Source organism: Eupeodes corollae, chromosome 3 (assembly GCF_945859685.1).
Source record: "Eupeodes corollae chromosome 3, idEupCoro1.1, whole genome shotgun sequence".
NCBI classification, from domain to species: domain Eukaryota; kingdom Metazoa; phylum Arthropoda; class Insecta; order Diptera; family Syrphidae; genus Eupeodes; species Eupeodes corollae.
This window is the reverse complement of record NC_079149.1, coordinates 38,664,483-38,691,690: the sequence shown is the minus strand read 5'-3', so window position 1 is coordinate 38,691,690 and position 27,208 is coordinate 38,664,483. Positions and strand designations below refer to the sequence as shown.

Genomic DNA, 27,208 nt, shown 5'->3' with positions numbered 1-27,208 from the left:
CTAAATGATTACCAATATAATGGTTTGATAGTGCGGTTTAAAGCCGCTGGAATATTGTACGAGGTTATGTGGGGTTATGTGAAGTCACTTGTCTACGCAGATAAGCACAAGTCAATTGTTACCTTGGAAGAGACGTACGCCCCCAATTGCAATAAAAAGTATTCAAAAATTGATCTACTTGCCAGAAATATAACAACGAGCGTTTATCTATCTTCATCTGAAGAATTTGCTTATTTGCTTAAAAGCACTAATCTCAGGAACTACTCTGATTTCAACAATTCTTTTATTTTTATATAGCCTATTTATTGAGGAAGGCTAAAGGTTCTACAACATTACGCTAAGACTAAAGACTATTACCATCGGTGCAACCCAAAATAATGTTTTGAAAGATTCTGCGATGCGAAAACGGTTTAAGTTTTGCCCAAATAATTTCGACAGAAGTTCTAAACAAAGTTTGCCAACTGTAACTTAAAAAGCTTCATAAAAGTTGAATTATCACTTGATAATCCAACAATGCCTTTAAATCATTAAAACTTACTACAAAAGTAGTGATTCCATACGGACTGTAATTGGTAAAATTTTGAAGAAGTTTGAGAGTTTAACGTTTTGTCCACGTCAATTGGTAACAAATATCATGCGATTTAGTACCAGTAGAGTTTTTTTTGTGGGGCTATGCAAAAGAATGTGTATACGCGAATGCATTAGTGAACAAGGTTATGTAGCTGGCAACCAAATCATACTTTTTTCGAAGGTCCACCACGTCAAGTTTAGAATACAAGCTTTAATGATTCTAAAAAAATATATATTAAGCTTTTTTACGCTATGTTAATTCCGGAAATTTCAATAATTTTCAATTAAATTTGTAACGATACTCCAAATCTACCATTCCTTGCTTCAATATTACGTTTAAACGATTTTAATATCTTAGTTTTCAAAAATTCCGGCCTGTCATTCATATATTTGAAAAACGCAAAACGGTATAAAAACAATCATAACGAATTCGTAATCATTAGAATATACAAATCAACTTTTTGAAATATGTACATTGACAAAACTATAAAAACAATTTTGAAAACGGGTATTTCTGAATCTAAGCATATACAACTTAATTCGGAGTTCAGAAACGGAATTTAATTTTAACTATGAAACTAACTAATCGAAATCATAAAGGAATTTCATTCAATGTATTTTTCAAAACTTCGAAGTTTAGTTCGAGAAACCAATTAAAGTATTCGAAAAAGTTGTAAAAACTACCTCGAAAGAATAGCGTTCTGTGAATATTTCGTGGCCGTTAGAATGATACAAGATTTGGTCAAAAATGTTTCGCTTTCTACAAAAACATAATTGTTTTTATTTGAAAAATGGATAGGGAAATATTTAAAGACAGTGAAGATGATAATATTGCTCTTTTTTATTTATTTAATACATTCGATTACTTATATTTATACATATATAAACAAACCTAAAATAACGAGTAAACAAGAAAGAATATATAATTATTTATTTTATTCGTTTTCTATAAAATATCAATATCAACACTTTTCATAAGTTGATAGGTTTCTATTTACTATCTTATCACTTGAAATTTTTGGTATTAATTGTTATTATTAATAAATGAGCACAAAACATTATATTTAATATACATAAAATAATATTTTAAAGTTTAATGCAAGAGAATATGTTGTTACTGTTAAATATAAATATATATTGGAATTTTCATAAGAAATACAAAGTTTAGAATAAAATCTTAAAGTATTGATAATATACAAAATTTCATACAAAATTGTTGGCTATTGAAGTTGTATTTTAGGAACTAATTAAAATCAAAATTGAAGAAAAAGATACAAAATTTAACAGATTTATCAAAAATCAAAATGTACAATGCTAATAAACTAAATTCAATTTGCGTTGGTTTATTTTATTTCTATACCACACAAACTGCATTAATAAAACTATTAAAATATTTAGTTTTCTATTTTTGTTGTTGTTGTCGTTTTTATTATTTGTGTCATAATTCTCTTTGGCAGTTTTAATTTAACAATTTTTCTTTTATTTTGTGTGTATTGTATATTGGTTTTTATTTAACATCTTGAGATGTCAGGAAGATTTCGCCCACGACATTTACTAACCCAACCAGGCCAAGCCTGAAAGCCATGACGATTGAAGATCTGCTTCGCACATCTAGAGTCATCAAGAATGTCGTCGTTAAGGAAATCTATATATAAGAAAAAAAACAAGAAAAACAAAACATAAATATCAATATTGGATCGTGGGTTGAGAAGCACCAGATTTTTCGTTTTTTTGTTTATTTTTTACCAGAAAAACAATAAAACAAAGCAAAAGAACTGACTTGAGTCTTGAGCCACCCACTTCTTGACTATAATAATTTGATTGCTTTAATATTAATGTTACACGAAAACCAATATATGTAGGTTATAATATATGTTTATAGTTCAAGATGAATTAAAGAAGTTTTTGTTTGTTGTTATATTTTAAAGTTTTCAAAATGTGGTTGTGTAAGATAAGATCTGTTAAACCTAAGTCTTTTTAAGTAATGATTAGAAGATTAGCTAACAATAGCTTACTATACATTGCTTTGTTAACTATTAGGTAAGGTGTTTGGTAGGTTTTTCTGTCTAAGAAAAATTGTTTACAAAAATGAATGCCTTCAAATTTAGCATCAGATTTATAAACTGCATTAATTTTATTAGAACAAAAACGAAAACTCTTTATTTTCCTCTTATTTTAATATTCAGGAATTTAAAACCCACGTGCACCAATACCTCATTTTAAACCCTCTCTGCCTTTTTAATGCTGGGATTTGTTCATACAAAAAAGTTGTAATGCAAAATAAAAATGTTTGTATACAGAAAACATGTACAAAATTGATGAAAATTAAAAAGTAGGTATTACATTTTTGGAAAACAAATAAGAGGCATATTCAAAGTTATATTTTAAGCCCGACTCTATTTAAACTGGAGACTAAATTTAGAATCTAGGTTAGACATAGGTGCAATTCATAAAGAATTTGACAGCCCTGTTTAGTTAAAAACAGATTCAAGGAATATTCTACTACAATTCTTGTACAATTTCATTTAAACTTATTCCAAAACGTCTTGTAGAGGGGAACAATATATAATGCGTAAGCTCGAGAGCTCAATTCTTTAAAATCCTGGAAATAAGTCTTAATAAATAAAAAAAATTGGGTGGCGCAACAGTCCGTTGGGAACCAGGGCCTAGTGACTTACAACTCTCAACCATTCCTGTGTGCGAGTACTGTTGTCAGGAATGGAAATTGAAAAAAGAGGCTGGGATGCGACCCACACTGATAACTTCCCATCCCGTCTGTCAATTTGTCTTGCTTAAAAATGTGTCTATATGTACTCGTATCAATTTTTACCAAATTTGTGTACTATTTTTTGTAGATTTTATTTTTTATGAAAAAACGGACTGTTGGATTTTTATATAAAAATTACTGAATATCGAAAACAATATTTTCTGTGAAATAAAATAAGTTTCAAGCCAATATTTTTAAGTTTTGAAAATCTATTTAAATCGAAAGTAAATTTTTACGAAGTTTTTTAGAGTTTTATTTTTTGTAAAAAAAAATGTCAATTCGATTTTTTAAAAATTTTACCAAATATTGAAAACAATATTTCTTATGAGATAAAATAACTTTGAAGCCAATATTTAAAATTTTTGAAAAGATATTTGAGTGCAAAATCAATTTTTACCAACTTTTATATATTTTTTTTTAGGTTTTTATTTTTTGTAAAAAAAACTGTCAACTCGATTTTTATCAAACTTTAATTGAATGTTGACAACAAAATGTTTTGAAAGATAAAAGTAAATTAAAGCCAATATCTCAAAGTTTTGAAAAGATGTTTGAGTCGAAAATCAATTTTTACCAACTTTTATATATTTTTTTTTTAGGTTTTTATTTTTTGTAAAAAAACTGTCAACTCGATTTTTTTCAAACTTTAATTGAATGTTGACAACAAGATGTTTTGAAAGATAAAAGTAAATTAAAGCCAATATCTCAAAGTTTTGAAAAGATATTTGAGTCGAAAATCAATTTTTACCAACTTTTATATATTTTTTTTTAGGTTTTTATTTTTTGTAAGAAAAACTGTCAATTCGATTTTTTCAATCTTTAACTGAATGTTGACAACAAGATGTTTTGAAAGATAAAAGTAAATTAAAGCCAATATCTCAAAGTTTTGAAAAGATATTTGAGTCGAAAATCAATTTTTACCACCTTTTATAATTTTTTTTTAGGTTTTTCAAACTTTAACTGAATGTTAACAACAAGATTTTTTGAAAGATAAACGTAAATTAAAGCCAATATCTCAAAGTTTTGAAAAGATATTTGAGTCGAAAATCAATTTTTAAAAACTTTTATACATTTTTTTTTAGGTTTTTATTTTTTGTAAAAAAACTGTTAATTCAATTTTTTTCAAACTTTAACTGAATGTTGACAACAAGATGATTTGAAAGCTAAAAGTAAATTAAAGCCAATATCTCAAAGTTTTGAAAAGATATTCGAGTCGAAAATAAATTTGTACCAACTTTTATACATTTTTTTGTTAGGTTTTTATTTTTTGTGAAAAACTGTCAATTCGATTTTTCTCAAAATTTTTCAAAATGTTGAAAACAATATTTCTTATAAGATAAAATAAGCTTGAAGCCTAAATTTCAAGTTTTTGAAAAGATATTTGAATCGATATTCAATTTTTACGAACTTTGAGTAATGTTTTTTTTTAGATTTTTATTTTTTATAAAAAAACTGTCAAAAAAATTATTCTTCGTTGCACAAAATTGTTTTAGAGATGAAATCATATTTCAGTCATAAAATTATGGAGGTGACAATTTTTTTTTTCAGTTTTATTGATTTAAAAAAAAACCGTTATATTGATTTTTTTCAAAAAATATATTTCTTTGAGATCACGTTACATTTTATTATATAAAATTTAATACAAGTCTCTAGCGTTTTTGGTTCGTAAGATATTTAGGGTTAACCACAATTTTCACCTTTTTTTCAAACAGCTATGGTAAAAAAAACCACCCACGCAATTTTTTTGAGAGCCCTTTTTGCATCTTTCTGCCTTATTATCTGTATAACAAAATTTATTTGAAGTCGATATCTCTTCTGGTTCTTGTGCTATGGACGACGAAAAAAACGTCGCGAACGTACGGACGTACAAACGCACGCACAGACATCTCTCTAAAAATCTTTTATTTCGACTCTAGGGACCTTGAAACGTCGAGAAATGTCAAAATTTTCAATTTGACAAATCGGACCCATTACAATAACTTCCTATGGGAAGTTAATAAGTCTCCTAGTAGTTAAAAAAATTCATGTACGTATGTAAGTCACTTGTTGTAACAAAATATTAACTTATTGTGTAAAAGATGATGCGTAGAGTTGCCAACATCACATTCCCTATGCCACTTAAGTGAATATATCGCCACAAAAATATTAGAGCTGGAGCTGTTAAAAACAGATATTGGCAAAGCTTTCATTGAATTTCGATCTTCAATAGGTAAAGGGTCAATCATAAGCTCGTCGTCATCTATTTCCAAGGGGTCGGTTCGGGTTTAGTAGAGGTTACGCTATCCGTTGGATGATAGCATTCCAATATCCAGTAAAATGTCAAAATCTTGATCGATGCTTAAGTCTATCGAAGTTTAAATTTATTTGTTTTATGTTTTTAAATAAAATATCTCAGAACATAACTTTGTTAATTAGTTTGTTTATTTTTGACGTTTTACAGCGTTAAAAACAGCTTGAAAATAGGTCGGGCCGTGTTTATTTTTAGACCCCAGGCTATAGTTTTAAAGTGTCAATAAACTGGAGTTTAGTTTAACACATTGTACATAATGTTTAATATCTAACAAAACTTAATAGAAAGTCGTAAATTTGGACTTACATAATTTTTTTTTTTAAATTAAAAAGACATCTGTTTTACGTTGATTTCTCAAAATTTACTTGCGATATATAGGAACTATGTGACAAGTTTTGCATTCGTACAATCAAACATGACATTTAAATGTTCTACCATAGTCCAACAAAAATTGGTTGCCTTCTGTTTGTTTTTACTTATGTACAGCCCAAGATATTGGGTTTTCTACAGTAACATAAGTAACCATACAAATTTGTTGGTCAAAAACAGAAATTTCTATTTTTTTTGTTAAACGGTCCGGTATATTATTATTAAATTTTCTCTAACTTTAATTTTCTCAATTTGGATTTCAGGATACGGAAAATTATTTTTGTATTGTTCTCATTTCCGAAATTTTGTTTTTAAACATATGATTACACTGATCTGCAACGAAATCCTCCTTTCAATAAAACTATACTTTGCTAAAGGATTTTGGTATACTGATTTCTGAATCGTAAGTCAATTTTTTTAAATATTCCTGTTAGAAAAGAACAAAACTTGACTTTTTTGTTGTTTTCGAAGCAATATTTTCAAGGAATGTAATCTTTTTTAACTAAATTTGTCAATATCATTTTTTCTCCAAGATATCTAAAATTTAAATTAGTATTGTACCATAAAAAAAAAAACTGATTTCAAAAACTTTAAATTTATCTGTCCCAGGAACAAAATTATACTTTTGGAATCGATTTTGGTATGCTGAGATTGAATTTAGATTCCAAAATGTTTGATTAGATCTCGTTTTTGAGATATACCAGTTTTTTTGAGTTTTACTAAGAAAAAAAAACATTGTTTTTGTGGGTTTCTTACGAATGCATTTCAAAATCCTTTAGATTCAAATTCAGCGCATTAAAAACTATTACAAAAACTGTGCTTTCGATTTTGGTTAAACAAATGTGAAGCTTTGCAGAGTAGTGTGTCAAATGCTTTATCTCAATTTGATATTTGAAATAGAAAAATAATGCTTATATAAAATTACAAAACACGCGATTGATTTCAAACGATCCTCCATCTTTTCACCAACAGGGCTGAATGAACTTTCATGATCTTTCTGAAATCGATGTTTAATATTCTAGTCAAGACTCTTCCTTATGTAACTTTATTTAATTGTATGTACTTACTTGAGGAAAAACTAAATTTTATAAAAAAGACTTTAAAACTTTTAAACGAAAGGGTGAAAACTATGCAGGCTTATGGAAAACTGTTAAAACTCAATCAATTGATATAATTTTCTCTCTTTCTATCAATGTGAGTCGGCTCTATAAGTTAAAATACGGTCTGAATTGAAAAACATTGTTAATATAAGTGTAACGACTAAGACAGCTTTTATAAAATATATTGGGCTTAGTTTTCGTTTTTTAAAGCCTTTATAAAATTATCTTCACATCTTTGTCTTCTTATATATTTGACAGGCGGGCGTTGAATAAATATCCTCTGCATGAGATGTTTTTGTTAATGTAAATGCTAAAAACCAGGATTTTGATAAAAATTTTCAAACGATAGATTTTGATATGAGGAAAAAGTCCTCCAAGTTTGAATCTAAAAGCGTTATTTTCTACAACCTACTCATATTTTTAAAAAATCTTTAAAAAATAAAATGGTACGTGATAGAATTTTTCTGAAACTAGATTTAGATTCAGGAGTGTCAAATCTTTTAAATTTCAAATAATTATTTGAAGGAGAAAAAAATGCAAAATTTTGCAGGCAAAAAACGACTATTTTTCAAAATTCGATATCTCATTTTTTAACGAAATTCAAATGTTAAACGTTTGTTTTAAACACTAAGTAACTGAACAATATTTTTAAGAAATTTAAACATTTTGTGTTTACAAATTAATTTAAAAAACCATTCTATCGATTTTTGAAAAAAAGGTTTTTCAAATTAAGTTTTTTTGATTAGTTTGAAAGTAAATTTTTAAATCGTTAAACATAATGTTCTATTTATAAACAGACTTTGCATACAAGAGCAAGTTCGTACTTTTTTGATACTTAACTTAATTTAAATTAAGCTTTAATTTTCATCAATTTTTTTAAATGCAAGATATACATATTTAACTTTGCATTCGATTTTGTATTATTTCAGTAAGTTTTTAATTTTAATTTAATTTTTTTCTTTCTAAAATTCTTTTATTTTGGATTAAGAAAATTTAAATTGAAATGCTATGGACTTTAATATTGAAATTTAAAAAAGTCACTTTCAGATCAAAATATTTGTTTGTTTGTAGAATATCAAGTACACTCAATAGATTTACAAAACGAAAAGTATTTAAATTAACGTTTTACTATGATCAACGTTGATTCAAAGAGTTGCATTGTTAAGCCCAATCCTAACTTAGCATTTTTGACAAGCATGTGTCGAAGTATTCTTTTTTAAATTAAGATTTTATTTCATTACAATTTTAATTTATTACTTTTATTATTATTTTATTAAACAGAAGGACCTGATACAGTTAATATTTGTACAAAGAACCTACAAATTTGATTTGAAAATGTTCTTTTTTTGTAAAAATCATTCTTATTGTGTAACCCTAAAATCAATATACTTTACTCAATAATATGTTGATTCATATACAAAAACTCTTACCTTCACATTTCATATTACAAATGCCACCTTTGCGACCCTTCCGACACCAGTTTTTGCTGTTGACCTAAAAATTCAATATTCAATCAGTAATTATTTTGATTGATTATACTATGGGGAAGGAAGTATTCATAATAATTTTGATTGCACTATAATAATAAATTTACCTGAAATAGTCCATAACTAACACTTGTATTTGGTTGCTGCATGACTTTTGAAGTACTTCGACCGCTTTCATGTTCAATTAAACAAACCCCTTTATTTATAAAATAATATTATGTTTTGAGTACAACAGAATAATTGTTCAATAAGACAATAAGACTGATTTATGGTTTATACTTACAATTTGATAAATAACTTCGTGGAAAATCATGTCTTACTAATTCCTTAGCTAATTGACATCGAGTGAAAATTCTTCCTTCAACTTGAAAACTTGCAAGTAATGAAATGAAGACAACTATAACAGTTAAAGTTATAACTTGTTTTGAAGACATTTTTGTTTGTTTTTGATTTGTCTGTGAGTTTTACTAGTTGCTGAATCTATATAGTAAATGAAAAGTTTGAAAATTCAATAATGCTATGAATCCTGTTTTTAATTATTTAAATAATATAATTTCCTAAGACTTTATGTTAATTTGAAGACATTTCAAGACCAGCAAAATTTTAAACCTATTTTAAAATTTTGCGGACAAAAATTACACAATTTTCCGATTTTAAGTAAAGCTTTTCGATTAAGATTTAACTTTCTAAAGTTTTTAAAATAATTAGATAAGAAACAAAATAAAATGATTAGACCTTTTTCGAAAATAGAAACATGCTGTCCTCCATTTGAAATTTATTAAAACTTATGTATGCATATAATCCTGCCACACATTTTGTTTTAAAGTTCAAAAACGGAATTGATTGCCTAACATAGGTAAGGAATGGGCTATGGCGAAATTTCATTGTTTCAAAAACCACTGGACACTGCAATATTTTTCGGGAATGGTTGTCTCACCAGTTTGCTATGTTTTAAAGAATTGATGAACGCCCAAAAAGTAGTCATCTGCGTGTTGCCGACATTAATAGGCTTATAAAAGCAGAACGAATACCAATAAAAACCCTTCGGAAGAGAAAGATAATGTTCAGAGAATTTGGTACATTCACCACATCCATTTAAATGCTAATTAGAAATCATCTACATATTAAGGGGTACCGACGACGCTGGGCAAATAAAATAAAGTTATTGAAAAAAGGGCTTTTAATGTGGTACGTAAGAAATTATTAAATAAATAAATTAAGTGGATCAACAGTCCGTTGAGAACTAGGGCTTATTGACTTACAACTCTCAACCATTCCTGTGAGCGAGTTCATTAGGGATGCAGGAGACCTGCAGTTTTAAGCTGAATCCGAACGGCTGATTTGAGAAAGCACTTTTCATGACAAGAATTACTCTTGGAGGATTTGTCATTTCCTACAAGAGGCAATATCCATGAAAAAACCTTAGACGGCACAGGCAGGGATTAAACCCAAGCCCTCTGGCATGACAGTCCAACGCACTAACCATCACGTTACTGGAAAATAAGCATGCAATAATTCGAATAGAAAGATTATTACCGTAGAAGAAGTTTATTACAAAGAAAACGATACAATTTATGCGACATATTACGTCAAACCAAAATTGAGGAATTGAAAGCATAAATGGAGAAGTCCTCTTTTATCAATAACATAAAGTTGGAAAATAAATTTTCCTCCGACGTAGAAGTGATGTTATTTATATTTGCTCATAAATCAATGCAAAAATGCTGAAACATCGATTCTGCACGGAACAATTCTTAACAAACATTTATTTTTCTTTGAATTTTTAAATCGCATTCTAAGGATCAAACGTAACTATAAAAACGCTTCTATAATGGTTTGATTCAAAGTCTCACTCCAATGTGTTCCATCCCGCCATTTTTGGAAAGAAATGTGAAAAAAGTTGTTTAGTTGCACCACAAAGATGTGGTACCAAATTTGCTTTTCAATGGAGATAAATGGATTCTTCTACAGGATTCTATTGAGGGAAACAAAATTCAGTACAAAATAAAAGTGTCTTACGGTCAATATAGTAGGCTTTAGAGAAGCTTAAGATTGGTTGTCGGAGTATGCATATAAATATAAATATAATAAAAAGTGCTTGCCACTATAGGTCGATGGACACAACGTTTAAGGGCTGGAATTAAAGCCGAGGTCGGTCATTTTGAATGAACCTACTCTTTTAATTAACCCATAGCGGCCACACCCCATACAGGTAACACAGGATAACTCATTACTACATGATGAAAAAACCCAATTGAACAAGATGTGTGGATATTTTAAGGCTTTTAGCCGATTTTATAGTCACTTGTAGTGTTTTTTAACATTTCTCATGGTTTGATCAAAGTCGATTTAAAAAAAAAGTTCACACTGGGGTAACTTACTACCCTAGATCAAGGAAACTAACGCTCAAAGCAATACCATACAGTTTTTTGGCTCATTTCTCAAACTCAACTGATGTCATTTGTTGTTTTAATTGAAAAGGTTTAAGATCTGTTATTCCACCTATATCGAATCACTCCATATGGCCATATTAATGAATTCACAACTAATATAAAATTGTATGCTTTTAATAGAACTTATGGCACGACTAGGTATACTGGGGGAATTTTATTTTTACAAGTTTGTGCTACATTTATAGATCCACGTTATTAAAACTAAGTTTACACATAAAGCAACTTTATTTTTTAGTTTAGTAATAAAAGAAAAGACTAAAAAAAAATAATTATTAATTTTTAACAATGAAAAGCCAAATTCTTCACAGAAGTACCAAGACAGTACTACTGTAGCCTTGTGGCCTGTTAAGATAAATCAGGTATCTTCGTATGTTCGTTAAATAAAATACTACCAGAATATTTCTCTAAATTACTAATACTGATTCTTCAAAACATAAAAGTACAGAGTTTTTACAATTACTCAATACCTACACTACATATGTCACAGAAGTATAGCTCAGTACTTCTATATAGAAATTACACGGTACCGATTGGAGTACTAACAACTGTTATAAAATCCTGGTCTTATTTACTGTCCAGAAGATTTCACTTTCCTAATTTTTTTAGCCAAGAGACATATAGCTTAATATTTTGAGGTAATTTTATTTTAATCCATTTTTCAAAGCAAAATTTAGTTTATTTGATCGTTTTTAAAAATTCCCTAATATTTTTGATCTGATGAATATTCTTAACAAATCCTTTTTGAAATATTGGAACATTATTTTGGTCACCCTGAAAGTTGTAAATTCATGTTTCAAATATTTCTATAAGAGAGAATCTAATCTTGGCACAATACCAAACCAGAAACAACCAATATAAATATACATAATGTTGTAACTAAGCGAATTATAATCAACAACATTAATCTTACAAATTTGCATATTAATAAGTCAAGAATTACGCTGATTTTAATCTTAATTCCTTCAAAATGCATATTTAATTCCAATACTATAATAGTTATTATCAATTTAAAACATAAACAAAAAACGTACCCCGACTGATAATTTTCACTTAGCACTATAAAAATGCCACTGTAATTATCACTTCACGCCAAACAAACTACACTCTTACACCGAAGATGATTATCTCGTGAACAATTCGCACAAAGCAAAGATTTAATACTTTATGTGCGAGCTCTTTGCGGCGAGATACTTTTTAACGAACTAATTGCAAAAAATACAAATGTGGGCCTTTTAAAGACTCGGACAGTGCGTTTTGAGATGTTTTGTAAAACTATATTATATTATGTTGCTCTGTTTGAATTATGTAGCTTTACACTGCGAATGACTAGAATAATTTGTTTACATCTCATGTCAGCCAAATAAGTCTTTTGCACAAAACATGAAATATTTTATTTAATATAGTATACAATTGGCTACAGTATTATAAATGCAAATTGCTTGAGGCTATATATTATTAGGAACTTGGAACTTCTATTTAAAGCTAACGAAAAATTAAACTTGAAAGATTCTTGAACACCCTAATGTCTGATTAGCATCAGAATATTCCGAAATGTTTTTTGAGAGTGTGACCTTAATCAATTGATGCTGAGTGTTTAAAGTGCAATTTATAATGTAACCCACGATGGAAAGATTTATAAGTTTTGAATGTTTAGAATTTTTATTTTGCATTATATTTTAAATATTGCATATACATATGTACATACATTAAATTTATAGGTACCTGTATATATGCGATTTAAATAATTGTGGGAACAATACATTGAGAAAAGACGTCTTAGAATAGAATAGTAATATATCGCAAAACGACTTGCATTTAAAAAAAAGAAGTTAAACCCCTTGGGGTTTCCGAAATTGTTGGAGAAAAAATTACTTAAATTAAAAGTAACCGTTCGGAGTTGGCTTAAAATTCCCTCCATTTCTTGCAACATTACTCAAACACGGGAATGGTCAAAGTTGTAAGTCACTAGCCCCAAGTTTTCAACAGACTTTGCGCCATCCAATTTATTTATTTAAAACAGGTTAACCATTTTAGCAAATCCTTAAATACTGTTTGCCAAAAACGACACAATTTGGATTGGGACCATCTTTGAACACGTAATACAATGAAAAATTAAGACCCTGCTTTCTCTGGATCTTCTTTAAAGATTAGAAAATAAGTGTTAGTTCTGGCGGTTTAGTTAATAAACGCTGCTAATGATAACAAAACAAAATAAAAACACAATGAAATTTGTGTCTCTTTAATTATAACGATTGATCAGAATAATTCATAAAATCTTTGTTCGCATCTACGGTTGTTATGATTTAATGTTTGAAATTTGACTCATGCAAAAGCTGTCCCTCAAATGTACAATCAACTTTGTCCAATTTTTGCATAATCTTTCTAAGATTACTGAAGGTATCTCACAAATAAAAGCTTCAATGTTGGCTTAACATATTGACTGACCCCAAACGTGAAATTAACGTTTCGCCGAACTTGCCCCTCAATCGTTACGCGTACTCTATGGCCACTTTGTTGAAAATACATGACATACGAGTCAGGCTCTTCTGTTTCGCGCAAAAAAGATCGCTTCCTTGCACCTTTCACATCAACTTAGAGTTCCAAATCATCCTTGAAGAAGTACGGCCCGATGATTCCGCCAACCTATTAGCAAACACCTTACAGAGATTGAATGCATTGGAAGCTACTTCGATTCAGTTTTGCTAGTTCGCATATCCATTGAACCAGAAATGAGTTACGTCGCTGAACATAATTTTTCAATAAAAAATTCGATCTTCTGCCAACTTTTTAAGAGCTCATTCTCATGAAAACTTCGGCGTTGTGATCCTTTGGCATTGATTCTTTCACCAGTTGTATTTTGAAAGAGATCACACAAAATTGTCCATGTAGTTGGGTAACAAAGAACCAATGCTGCATGCATGTATTGGTAGTTTGCTGTAAATGTAAATTTGGTGCGGAATTATGTCACAGAAGCCCGAATAGCCTCATAAGTTGGTCAATTAAACTGACCATACAATTTTTATAATAAAATTAAATAGTTTTTAAGCTTTGTTTGTAAATTATAGACAAACTAAAGATGTTTGAAAGTGACACAAAACATGAAACGTGCGTGAGCTGTCAAAATCAGTGTTGCCAAAAAGAAAAATAACAAAAATAAATCACCCATTATAATATTTTGGATGGAACAACAAAATATTGGTATAATTAAGTGATCTAGTAAAAGTTCTTTTTTGCGATATATGTATTAAAATTAGTTTGTAAAACCATAAATACGAAAACGATGCGTATACCCCTTAGTGAATTATTAATGCACTAATGAACGTATTTCGAATCATTTATTTTTCTTCTCTAAGTTTAATAAAAGCGAAGTACTGTACTGTTTTATAGTACTACAGTTCATACGGAAAAACTAGATTTTGAGGAGGTTTAAGTTTTTCAAACATTTTATTTGGTTTAAAATAGCATTTAAATAAATATTAATGTATCAATTAATTTTTCAACATTATTGAAAAATTGTATCAAAACACCATAGCATGCATTTATTATTTAAAAGAAAAATTAAGAGGGGATTGAAGTGATCCAAGGAGGGAGACAAGGCTGCAATCTAAGCCCCTTATTATTTGCATTTTTTCTAAATAATTTGGTTGAGTATCTCAATTGTGGAGTGGAGTTTGCTAACAAACGGATCAAATTGATCATGTATGCCGATGACATTGTCATTCTTGCGGAGTCCCCGACTGCTCTACAGTTGTTGATCAATGATCAATAAACTGGAAGAATATTGCCAAGTGTGAAATCTAGAAGTTAATCCGCAAAAATCAAAAGTCCTGGTTAACTTCCCATAGGAAGTTATTGTAATGGGTCCGATTTGTCAAATCGAAAATTTTGACATTTCTCGACGTTTCAAGGTCCCTAGAGTCGAAATAAAAGATTTTTAGAAAGATGTCTGTGCGTGCGTGTGTACGTACGTTTGTACGTCCGTACGTCCGTACGTCCGTACGTTCGCGACGTTTTTTTCGTCGTCCATAGCTCAAAAACCGGAAGAGATATCGACTTCAAATAAATTTTGTTATTCAGATAATAAGGCAGAAAGATGCAGAAAGGGCTCTCAAGAAAATTGCGTGGGTGGTTTTTTTACCATAGCAGTTTGAAAAAAAGGTAAAAATTTTGGTTAACCCTAAATATCTTACGAACCAAAAACGCTAGAGACTTGAATTAAATTTTATATAATATATTGTAACGTGATACAAAACAGGTATATTTTTTGAAAAAAATCAATATAACGGTTTTTTTTATAAATCAAAAAAACTAAAAAAAAAAATTTGTAACCCCCAAAATTTTACGACTGAAATATGATTTCATCTCTAAAACAGTTTTGTGCAACGACGAATAATGTTTTTGACATCTGATAAAATTTTGAGAAAAATCTAATTGACAGTTTTTTTTACAAAAAATAAAAACCTAAAAAAAAATTTAAAAAAGTTGGTAAAAATTGATTTTCAACTCAAATATCTTTTCAAAACTTTGAGATATTGGCTTTAATTTACTTTTATCTTTCAAAACATCTTGTTGTCAACATTCAGTTAAAGTTTGAAAAAAATCGATTTGACAGTTTTTGTACAAAAAATTAAAAACCGAAAAAAAATTAACAAAAGTTCGTAAAAAATGATTTTCGACTCAAATATCTTTTAAAAGCTTTGAATAATAGGTTTTAACTAATTTTTTCTTATAAGAAATATTGTTTTCAACATTAGGACAAATTTTGAGAAAAATCTAATTGACAGTTTTTTTTACAAAAAATAAAAACCTAGAAAAAAATTTATAAAAGTTGGTAAAAATTGATTTTCAACTCAAATATCTTTTCAAAACTTTGAGATATTTTTTTTAATTTACTTTTATCTTTCAAAACATCTTATTGTCAACATTCAGTTAAAGTTTGAAAAAAAAATCGATTTGACAGTTTTTGTACAAAAAATTAAAAACCGAAAAAAAAATTAACAAAAGTTCGTAAAAAATGATTTTCGACTCAAATTTCTTTTAAAAGCATTGAAATAATAGGTTTTAACAAATTTTTTCTTATAAAAAATATTGTTTTCAACATTAGGACAAATTTTGAGAAAAATCTAATTGACAGTTTTTTTTACAAAAAATAAAAACCTAGAAAAAAATTTATAAAAGTTGGTAAAAATTGATTTTCAACTCAAATATCTTTTCAAAACTTTGAGATATTGGCTTTAATTTACTTTTATCTTTCAAAACATCTTGTTGTCAACATTCAGTTAAAGTTTGAAAAAAATCGATTTGACAGTTTTTGTACAAAAAATTAAAAACCGAAAAAAAATTAACAAAAGTTCGTAAAAATTGATTTTCGACTCAAATATCTCTTCAAAAATTTTAAATATTGGCTTCAAGCTAATTTTATCTTATAGGAAATATTGTTTTCAACATTTGGTAAAATTTTTAAAAAATTCGAATAGACAGTTTTTTTTACAAAAAATAAAACTCTAAAAAATAACAATACCTACTAAAACTTGGTAAAAATTTACTTTCGGCGCAAATAGCTTTTCAAAAATTAAAAAAATTTTCTTCAAACTTATTTTATTTCACGAAAAATATTGTTTTCAATATTCAGTAATTTGTATATAAAAATCCAACAGTTCGTTTTTTCATTAAAAAAAATCTACAAAAAATAGTACGCAAATTTGGTAAAAATTGGTACGAGTACATATAGACAAACTTTGAAGCAAGACAAATCGACAGACGGGATGGGAAGTTATCAGTGTGGGTCGCATCCCAGCCTCTTTTTTTTAAGAATGGATCTGGCAGAACGGCGAGAGACGAGCAATGGAAATATGGAAACAAAACTTTAGACGTAGTTAAGTCTTATATTTATTTAGGAACGGAGTTCACTTTCAATTTAAAATTAGAAGAACATCTCAAAACCAAACTAAATAAGGCTAAATCGGCAATATGTGTAAATTGCAAAAGAATTTATAATAATAAGCTAATAGTGACTGACTTAAAATATAGACTATTTAATGCCCAAGCTAGTTAAAAGCCTTTTTTTTGAAGGAAAATATTCTTTCTGCCGTTAAATGACCCAAAATATTTATGTATTATTTTGAAACTAGTCTTCCGTCACTGTTTGTATCAACTCTTAAACTTAATGTTGACTATATTGTGAAAATACTAAATATGGAGAAGCATAGGCAGAAAGAGAATGGAGTATGCGATTCAAACAAAAAAGCTGGTTGTAAAATATTGGAACTTGTTAGCTGCGAACGGTGGCTTGACCCTGAATTGGAGTGTGAATGCGGTTCAATTGAAGAGGATGCTTTACCAAATAATATCCGTCAAGAATGAGAATGAAAGGTACGCGCATATTGAAAAAGCTAGCTCATTAACGAGAAGACAATATTATTCAATGTGCGTATTTAATCTCAAGGACAGAAACTATTTCACCCGCGAATATAACAATTCTATCATTGGATCTATATTTATGATAATATAGAACTGATCAGACTAAACTTTAGGCCATATCGTAACGAAGTTATCGATCTTTGCACCCTCTTTAATCAGCATGAGAGAGAGAAGATGTATTAAACTCCGTAGGCGCTTGTCCAATGCTGACGGAGACAAGGCGTGTTCACTTTGAAAAAAGCTTTCTGCAAGTTGCAGAGGTTATGAACTATCTGAATGGTGCGAACTGGATGAGTTCTATAATGAAGCGATAAAATACAGAGCTCGAATAATCGAAGAGCATTTTTGATTCAAACCAATAACAGTCATAAGAATCCGTTTACGGAATAAATGTTTGTTTTGATTTGACTAATCTAAAAGTCCTTTAAAAATGTTTTTAACTAAATGGAAATTCCTCTCAATTTTGTCCTAATTTGGATTAAATTCATTGGAATTCAATAAAATGACATAAAATATTTTGATTTAACTAACTTTATTTTGTTTTGACTAAACTAAAAGTTCCTAAAATAAAAAAAATAGATAAAATGTCTATTTTGATTTAACTTATCTAAAAGTTCCTATTCGTTTACAATTTGTTTCTTATAGTCATTTGAAATAAAAATTTAAAAAAAATTGAAAAATAATAATAATATTAATTATGTTTTAATATGTTGAATTACTTAATTACTACATGTAAATAATAATGCCCCTCAGGCAGACGACAGTCCATGTCATGTCTTTAACATTTATACAGAAGTTAAAACAACATATGTAAATGTCGAAATTGTTAACACAGAATAAAGAATTTTTATCTATCTATCTATTAATGTATTGACGTTTAAGTCAAATTTTTGAGAAACTTGAAACCATTTTAAAACAAGTCTTGCCACCTACTAGACTACCTTTAAAGAAAATGTTTGTTTACTCTAATTCAGTCATACAAAACTTTAACTTAACTTTATGTTATTAATTTGTTTTAGAAAATTATTAAAATTAGTCGAGTTGTTATTAAGATTTAGGCAAATTTATGCAATTAAATTAAATTAATTTTACAGTTAATTTATGTAATAGGATAAAACATTTTTTATACTGGGAAAAAGACAAACATTTCCGTCCTTAAGAACATTTGGAAAATATTTCACTATTACATCACCTTTTTAAAAAAAATCACGGATCGGGGAGCTTTTCGACTTAAATAATTTTACTACGCCTCAGCAATAGAATAAAGTCTTGTTTGTATTTTTGATTTGTACAAATTAATTGAGTCTTTTGAAGGTTTAATGAACACAACTACTGTAAACGCATATTGTACAATATGTTTCAATTGAAAACACTTCTATTGCATAGTTCAAATATAAATACCTATTACCTACGTATCTGCCTTCTAACAGAATTTCAAGATTTTCTCAAAATCTTCCATTACATTCACTTCTTAATGAATAGATATATCATATGTATATCCGTTCTTTGAAATAACCCCATAGAAATGATATCAAAATATTTATAAACCATCACACCATGATTGACAAATTTAATTAATTTATTTACTCATGTTTAGCATTAATCCAAGTTTATCCCACGCCGCGCTCCACCGGCTGCTGCGCCACCACTGCAACGCCATTAAATGATTTGAATAATAGGTCAAATACCAGCAATCACCTATTTATATAGTATAGTAGATCACAGTCACATCCACTTACCCCTTTAACACACAAAGCCTACCTCCCATCCCATACATTATGAGTAAAGGAGTGATGCAACAAAATAGATCTTGTAATTCATCTAAACACTTTACCTCTTAGACCCCCGAGAGTGTTCAAGATATAAATCTTATTGTTTGATTAGAGCGTATGCCTTAACTGGCAAATTGTTGAGTAATTTAACAATTGCATTCACGACCATCCTAATCAAATAATATGCGTAACGCATTCAACAAACATAATCAACATGTAGCGTGTTCGTCTTTATTACCTAAATAAATGCATCTTTTTTGTCTTCATTTATCTCTTGACCCAAAAAAATACACACAGCTTTCTTATGACCGAATTGAATTTTTCTTTTTTTTATTTTCAGAAACCTTATGACAGTGTTTACATGTTGTTTGATTTTATTGAATTCGTTGATAAGCGTTGGAGCTATAATTGAAGATGACATTGAAGACAATACAACTTTACCTGTTTTGAATCAATCGGGTGAAAGTGTTTTAGCTGAACTTTCATCTTCAACAACGCCCACAACAACAACAGAAACAACAACGACTACAACAACGGTAGCGACACCAAAGAGTTCTGTCAAGTTTTTCCAAAAAAGCTCACCAAAGAAGAGAAGAGTAGAAATAGACTCGATTCCGATTGGTCAAGATGCCGACGATTGGAAATGTCCCAACATCACGAGTTCCAGAAGCTTAGAGTGTGGATGTGATCTACCGCACACCTTAAGATGCAATGGTGATCTTCATGGGCTTTCGGTAAGTTTGTTTTCTTCTTAAAAAAATGACACACATTCTGACCAACATTTTTTAGGTCTTATCAGAGAGTCTTCGAGCTTCACCATATCCCATTTCGTTGCTTGATTGTTCGCTACGGAATGTGAGCTTTTTAAGTGATGCCAAAATCTTTGAAAATATTTCACTGCATGGCTTAGTCATTTCATCTGGAGAAATTAAGAGAGTACATAAATCAGCTTTTCTTGGTTTGAAAACACCACTTCAAGCCTTAGGTAAGGATTTTCTCACAATTTGTTATAATCTTCATTCTTTAAGTACATGTTAAAATTCTTGCAGGTCTACCAAGTAATGCTCTTTTAAGTGTTCCCTGGAATTCAATAACCCACTTGACGTCATTGGAACGCCTTGATTTGTCCAATAACAAAATCAAAACTCTTGGGACAGCTGATTTTTCAAGTTTACAAAATCTGATTTATCTAGAATTAAGCAATAACCAAATATCTAGCATCTCTGTTCGATCATTCACAAATGCAAAGAGACTTGAAGTCTTAAAGCTTGGAGGCAATCGTCTGGGAGACTTTCCATCGAGCTTACGATCCCTAAGCCAATGTTATAACTTGCGGTAAGTTTGACAATTAGAAAAATGTGAAACACAACAAAACCTGTATTCTTTTCTCTCTTTAGTCAACTAGATCTCAGTTCAAACTCGATCAATGGTCCGTTATCTGCCTCCACAATACCGGCACTTCGGAACTTGGAGTTACTCAATCTTGATAAAAATTTGATCAAGAGCATTCAAAACAAAGCTTTACAGAATTTTACCCGGTTAACGAGTCTGTCACTACAACACAATCAAATCGATGTGCTGCAAGATCACGCTTTCTACGGACTTGGGTCTCTTGAGATTCTTGATCTAAGTTATAACGGAATTGTTGCCATATCAAGTTCATCTTTACAGCATTTGGCACGTTTGAAAATTCTAGACATAACCCATAATTTCTTGAGAGCTTTAACCTCGGACTTAATTGCCCCTCTGCCATCCTTGAATGAATTGCGTTTGTCTGGGAACGACATATCAATTGTTGCCAAGAATGCCTTCGACGGTGCCAAGGAATTGAAGAGTTTGTCACTCCAAGAAAATCCGCTATCATGTGATTGTACAATTCGTCCGTTCGCCGAATGGCTCCAAATAGCAAAATTGCCTTCACAAGACTTAATAAGTCCAACTTGTGTTACACCACCGAGATTAGAGGGGGCTCCACTAATACAAGTTCCGGTGGAATCACTGCACTGTGATATGGATAATATTGAAAAGGATAATGCCAATATCTTGGAACAACTCGAGGCGATTTCAAGACAGAATAATTCAACCAATATCAGGGACTTAAGTGAAAAGGTATAAGCCTTATTCAGAACTGTCAATTTAAGTACAATCTCACTCACAGACTTCTTCTTTTCAGATATCTCTTTTGGAATTACATTACTCTACTGATTATGGACTAATTTTGCAGTGGATCTTAAATCTAAGTCAAGATGATTATATGTGTGATGCAATCTTTGTTTACAAAGAAGAGAATATCAATGAGATTTTAATTGACAAATCACCGGTAAGTTGAACATAATTAAGAGTCAGAAATTGTCAAAGAAAAAATCGATCATCAATAGTCCGGTTTTTATAATTGAAAGTTGATAGAATTGAACATTCGTCAGAATAATTTAAAGCAAAATTGAAAGAAGTTATGCAACATTCAGACCATTACTAATTTTGCCTTAATAAGAGGATATGTTAAGAAAATATCAGAATTAATGTACATTTTCTATTTTGTAAATTGAAGCTGAATGAAAAAACCACTAAACGAAAGGGGTTTGTTCGTAGATTATATTTTAACTGTGTACACATCTTCGCGTGTAACAGATTGTGCTATATTTGTTAACACTAACTTTTGGAAAAAAGCAAACAAATATTACAGCTTATGTCTGTTTCCATATAATTGACTATCGTAGCTGAGTTAGTACTGTAGTATAGTAATTTCGATACTCCAATAAGAGGTTTACCTTTTATGTGCAGTGATTCTACTGCTACTGTTGTATTGCTAAATTTCTACTGTCCTACGGATGGCTTATCAAAAAAACACTCCTCATTTATTGTCAAACTGATTCGTCAATAGTTTATCTTAAGATACATTTTTTTTACCGGAAAAAGTAGTTAAAAGGTTTCCCAATAAGAAGTTTCACTTTGGAAATTCCACAATTTGGGACGCTTTCATATTTTGACATTTCGCTGTGAATAACCCTCAAAGACAGAAAAATTGTAAATGGTAAACGAATTTGATCTTTTAGAACAAATTTGTGAATAAAAGAATTGAAAGCTTGTGCGTAAATGAAGGATAACTGAGAACATTGGTTCTGTAGCCCGTTTGGTTTTGACTAAGGCGTAAGATCTTTTCTCCCAAAATCGCTCAAATTAAAAAAATCAAAGTACCAAAAACAATTTTCCTAACATTTTGTTGTTGTAAAATTTGGACAATATTACCGAATCTTACGTCGTTATGACGCCAAGAATGTCAAATGGCCTTAAATGGCTATTTTACCCTAAATCTTTTGCAGAAGAAAATGCCACCGAGCCCAAAATCAATGTCATATTGACTAAATCAATTTTAAAGTATCATATCCCCCAAACTGCTAATTGACATGTCGACCAAAAGACGACATGTGTTTTAACATTTGGGTATTCTGATTTTTTTTTTATTTTGGTAGATATCCCAAATACTGGAAACGTCAAGAAAGCATGACCAATAAGTTCGGCTTTATTTCATTTTCAGAAAGCAAACTATTCAGTTTTTCATTGTTTAACACGAGTCAAACTATCTCACTTGCACTTCATAAGAAACATCGAACACCATTTGCATTTTAGTAAGTGCTGTCAAACTTAATCATTTTTAAATCTTCTTGTGCGGTGGAAACACCAAAAAGATCTATTTAATCTAAACTGAGATAAACCTTTGGTGGAAACAAAACATCTTCATTAACAAAACATACAAATATCAACAGTAACGATTGATTTTTTTTTTGCACAATGGAAAACACATGATTCCAAATGCACAACAACTCAATGAACACAGCCATCGAGATACAAATGCAATATCAATCGTACGAACATTTAAGAACGAAATCACATAAGATCAATTCGAGACTCGTATAAATGTAAGACGGGTCTCAGAGCCCAACTGCAAAACATCTTTGGATCGTTATGATATTTCTAAATTTGGGCGTTACGACAATGAAAGTTGGTGGGGATGATATTGCATTATGACGTTTATCTTTTTTTGATTTATGTAATTTTATAATTTGCGCGTTATGGTTTTTGGGCGAAAAGACCTAATACTGTTGACTAAAACCCAGTTTTGTCCATTAGGCATTCTACAGAACACTAAGATCTTAGGACTTTTTAAAAAAAACTCAAACCAGCAACGTCGTACCCTGATTGGATCGTTATTTTTATCTGAATTTTTACCGACAAACCATTTTCTGGCTTAATTTCATCTCTGATATAAATGTCCCTTACTTTAAGACAACCTGTTTTTTTTTAAATATCAAATTGAAACTTTTTATAAGAAATTCTAAACAATACAATTTTAGAAGTTACAAAATAAATTCGTTTTTTTTGTGAAAAAAATACAAATAGTAAAATGTTCATTTTAAATGTCATTTATTTGTACCTCTAGTTCTGTAAATGTCCCTATCTATGGTAGAGACTCTTTAGAAATAAGAGTAGAAAAATATTTAACAGAGAATTATGTAATAAAAACTTTAAACTACCAAAGAGAGAACAAATTCAAAGGCAATAATTGGAAATATCAAAAAGTCATTAAATTTTGAATGATGATTACAAATTTAAGTGCTCTATATTAGCACAGCGACCAATTCAATCATCGGACTCATATTAGTTTGCTATCTTCATTCTTAATTGAAAAACTTTTTACTCTTAGTATATTTAACAAACTATAGTTACTTTTGAACTACTTACGTAGTGACGAAAGTCACGCGAACCTCATCAGCTTAATTTAACGTAAGTCTTAAAATGCCTGCATTATTTTTACTAGTTCCAATAAGTACCTACTGCAAGTTCCGATGAGTATACGAACAAAGTAACTGCTTCCTGAATATTCATTGTTAAGATGAAAAACATCTTAAATTTCCTTTTTAACCCAAACAACTAAAAAGTAACAAGGAACAAAGGACGTATACGCCTCAGTGAATTTTTAAAGAGATAGCATTCCTTTAAACTACAAAACAATCCCACTCATTCAAAAACGTATTAATATAACTTCTTTTTAATGGGACAATCCCACAGTCCCAGACACAATTAAATTCAAATGCAGACACAAGTACATGTGTACATTTAATATCATTGTTTTCCTTAGAAAGGAAAAATATGGAAAATTAGTTTTCATTTTGTTATAAAACTGTTTTACTATCGAACATTAAGTGCTAAGGAACTTTGTTCTTTGTTTTTAGGGTTGGTACACAGGAGTTGTTGTATTGCATCTTAAGGAATTTACAAATTATTTATTTTGTCACGAAACAGCTCAGTATTATGGTATATTGCGTGTTTAAGTTTTGTGGAATTGAGACATATGATTTTACTAGTTGAATAGAAATTATGAATAAAAAGAGAGTGAGTCGAAAATATTCACCTGCTACGCAAATTACTATTTTCCACGCTCTTTTGTAACATTTACAAAAAATATGGGTACGTAGGTTTATTTTAATTTAACACATGTCAGAAACTCGCATGTAGGCTTTATTTACCAATCAATAAAAATAGAAACAAGAAGAAATTTGTTGAGGTAATAGGTCATGTTTTATTTGCGAGAAAATTTGAGCGACAACCTTAAGCCAATTTAATTTTTAGCATTGCAATATTTTTCATAAAAAATTGTCTTTTTGTTTATTTATAGATTCATTGCGAAAGTAAAATCATAAATGGCCAAAATACTGTCAGCGTAATTGTTCCTGAAAGTTCTATTTTGGAAATTGGTGAAAGGTAAGCAAAACATTGCACAATCTTATAGTGAGTCAATAACTTTCACGATTCTCTTTTTCTTTTCAGTTATCGTTTTTGTCTTGTTCTAGTTCAAGAAGACAATCCAAAGTCCGAAGTTGTAATCGGTTGTTCTAACATAACCAAACTTCAACTAAGCAATCCTAATTCCAACTTCGATAATCGGCCACAAGCCTCCCTTAACCGAAGACCTATGTACCCCTCGGATATTTCGAACATTGATCGGATTTCAACACATAGCGATGAGATCAGTGGCAATGAGGAACAAATTCCATACGTTGGAGGTCGAAAGTACTCCATGTCTGAGTACCCAATTGGAGGCCAAGTGCGAGCTTATAACTTCATCGATAGCCTTAACAAAAGCTTCTTACCCGGACTGGGTCTTGGCATTTTAGTCACTAGTATATTTGTCCTAATCTGGGGTGCAACTAGGATACGAAGTAATAGTCGTCCCAATACCCCCACCGCTACAACATGTTATGCAGCTTCTGAAAGAATTGCCCATTTAGCAGATCCAGAGCATGGAGCTCGGTACTTAAAACTCCAAGCGACAACAAGTCTCTAGGGTTTCGAAAAACAAAAAGCCCTCGGGCGGTATAGTTTTGTGAGTTATGATATCCTGGGAGTATGGATAGGAAAAATAAACTCTTGTGATAATTCCAGTACCAATGTGCCGTGTTCTGTAATGTAAATCCGCAAACAATAAACAAAATTGAAAATATTCTTTTTTAAACAAAGCAGAAGATATCTCTCAATTTTAATGAGAAAACATCAAACACGAGAAAGGAAGCGTTTAAAACCAAAAAAAAAAACTAAAACAAAAATTGTGTTTTCTTCTTCCGTACTTAAGATTTAGTTAAATGATTTGTTTTTTTATTTTTATTTTTATTTTTAATATATTTTATTTTTTATTGTTATTGTATAAATTAAAAATATATTGTTAACAAATGTTTTTATCTCTTTTCTCTTTCTATTTATTACTGACAAAATATGTTTTACTATTAGTCTTAATTTATATGCCCTGTGCCATAACTAAGTTTGTAAAATAAATAATTTAAAAAATAAAGTAAAACAATGGAAATGTTCTGTTTTTTCCAAATAAAAATATTTAAGTCATTAACAATAAAATTAATTTATTTTTTAAAGTTTAATATTTTTTTCATTTGATAATGTATCGATATAATAATTAATTAAATCATACTATTTTTTGTATTAAGTTTTAAGTGTTCACTGTAAAGTATTTGCATTAAAAATGTTGAAAAAAAAATTCAAATAAAAAATAATAATTATTAATTTAAACACCATGTTTTCACAAAATCTTTTATGGAACTTATCCTCACTTCAAAGAGGTTATGATGATTGCCCCTAAAAATAATTAACAGGACATCATTAATAAAATTGATTGAAATTCAATAGAAGGCACTGATAGAACATAATTTTATATTCCTGGCTGCGATACTGATGAAGGAAAACAACTAGAGAAAAAGAAAATCAATAATAATCAATGGATGCCTCACCTATGCAATATATCACATTTCATAAAGAAAAGGGAAAACAAATTTTAACCTTGATTGTGGATTGTTGATTTGATTTAAGTTGGAAATAGGAAACACGCTATTTAAAAATTGATGCTGGTTTGATGAATTTAATCTAATGTAAATAATATAACTAGTGGATTTACAATCAAAGCCTCATTACGTCGGAAGTTCATAATTTTCAGGTAAAATTGTTGTCAGAATTTAGAAAACTTCTTAAAAGGATTACAAAGGTTAAGGTTAAGTAAAGGTTAAGGTACACCAATCGTGTCACCCATGAAAAATTATGTGATTTTTGGAAGTTTAAAAAAAAACTCGTGAAAGGATATGAAGTTCTTTGGGCAGCATAAGGTATATTTTTTGCAAAATTTTACAAGAATATTGAAAAATAAGGGAATTGAGTTATATTTTCAGAGCTGCCTAAAAAAGTTCTCTACATTCTTTCATGATTTTGACCCAATAAGTAGTTGAAATAAAAAAATACAAACATTTTATTAAAGTTGTATTTCTTATACAATGACAGAGTGGCATAGCTTTGAGAAAAAGTATCGTTTTTTGGGGTACAAATTGTTTTTATTTTAATACCGAATTGAAAATTTTCAACTAATCAAAAAAACATGCAGGTCATTATATACCAGGGATATTAGTTGAAATCTGTCGGATTAATCGA

The 27,208-nt window shown here is 29.6% G+C and overlaps 2 protein-coding genes across 3 annotated transcripts in view; one reads left to right on the top strand and one right to left on the bottom strand.

The window, feature by feature from the left end:
* LOC129949198 (toll-like receptor 3) overlaps positions 1 to 26,193 on the top strand; it is a 98,104-nt gene extending 71,911 nt beyond the window's left edge. Inside the window, exons 2-9 of one of the 2 annotated variants that reach the window (XM_056060489.1) lie at positions 19,566 to 19,959; positions 20,015 to 20,210; positions 20,275 to 20,560; positions 20,623 to 21,334; positions 21,399 to 21,545; positions 24,900 to 24,985; positions 25,052 to 25,607; positions 25,667 to 26,193. In XM_056060489.1, coding sequence (XP_055916464.1) covers positions 19,566 to 19,959; positions 20,015 to 20,210; positions 20,275 to 20,560; positions 20,623 to 21,334; positions 21,399 to 21,545; positions 24,900 to 24,985; positions 25,052 to 25,568 — 2,338 coding nt within the window. In that variant the 3' untranslated portion in view covers positions 25,569 to 25,607; positions 25,667 to 26,193. Of the gene's footprint in view, positions 1 to 19,565; positions 19,960 to 20,014; positions 20,211 to 20,274; positions 20,561 to 20,622; positions 21,335 to 21,398; positions 21,546 to 24,899; positions 24,986 to 25,051 lie in introns of both variants that reach the window. The other variant, XM_056060488.1, reaches the window with a different exon arrangement.
* On the bottom strand, positions 1,881 to 12,245 carry LOC129949201 (lysozyme). Its single transcript, XM_056060494.1, has 5 exons — positions 12,065 to 12,245; positions 8,864 to 9,060; positions 8,688 to 8,776; positions 8,524 to 8,587; positions 1,881 to 2,215 (listed from the first exon to the last, which is right to left on the bottom strand). Exons 2-5 carry the CDS (start codon positions 9,012 to 9,014, stop codon positions 2,082 to 2,084), a joined length of 438 nt encoding a protein of 145 aa, XP_055916469.1. The 5' UTR covers positions 9,015 to 9,060; positions 12,065 to 12,245; the 3' UTR covers positions 1,881 to 2,081.
* Positions 26,194 to 27,208: the final 1,015 nt, after the last annotated feature.

Bases quoted from the DNA above. Each gene is read 5' to 3' on its own strand.
- LOC129949201 (XM_056060494.1), bottom strand. From the start codon at position 9,014: ATGTCTTCAAAACAAGTTATAACTTTAACTGTTATAGTTGTCTTCATT. The intron at 8,777-8,863 runs GTAAGTATAAAC...TTATAAATAAAG, and splicing joins ACGAAGTTATTTATCAAATT to GGGTTTGTTTAATTGAACAT. The intron at 2,216-8,523 runs GTAAGAGTTTTT...TCTTATATATAG, and splicing joins TTGTAATATGAAATGTGAAG to ATTTCCTTAACGACGACATT.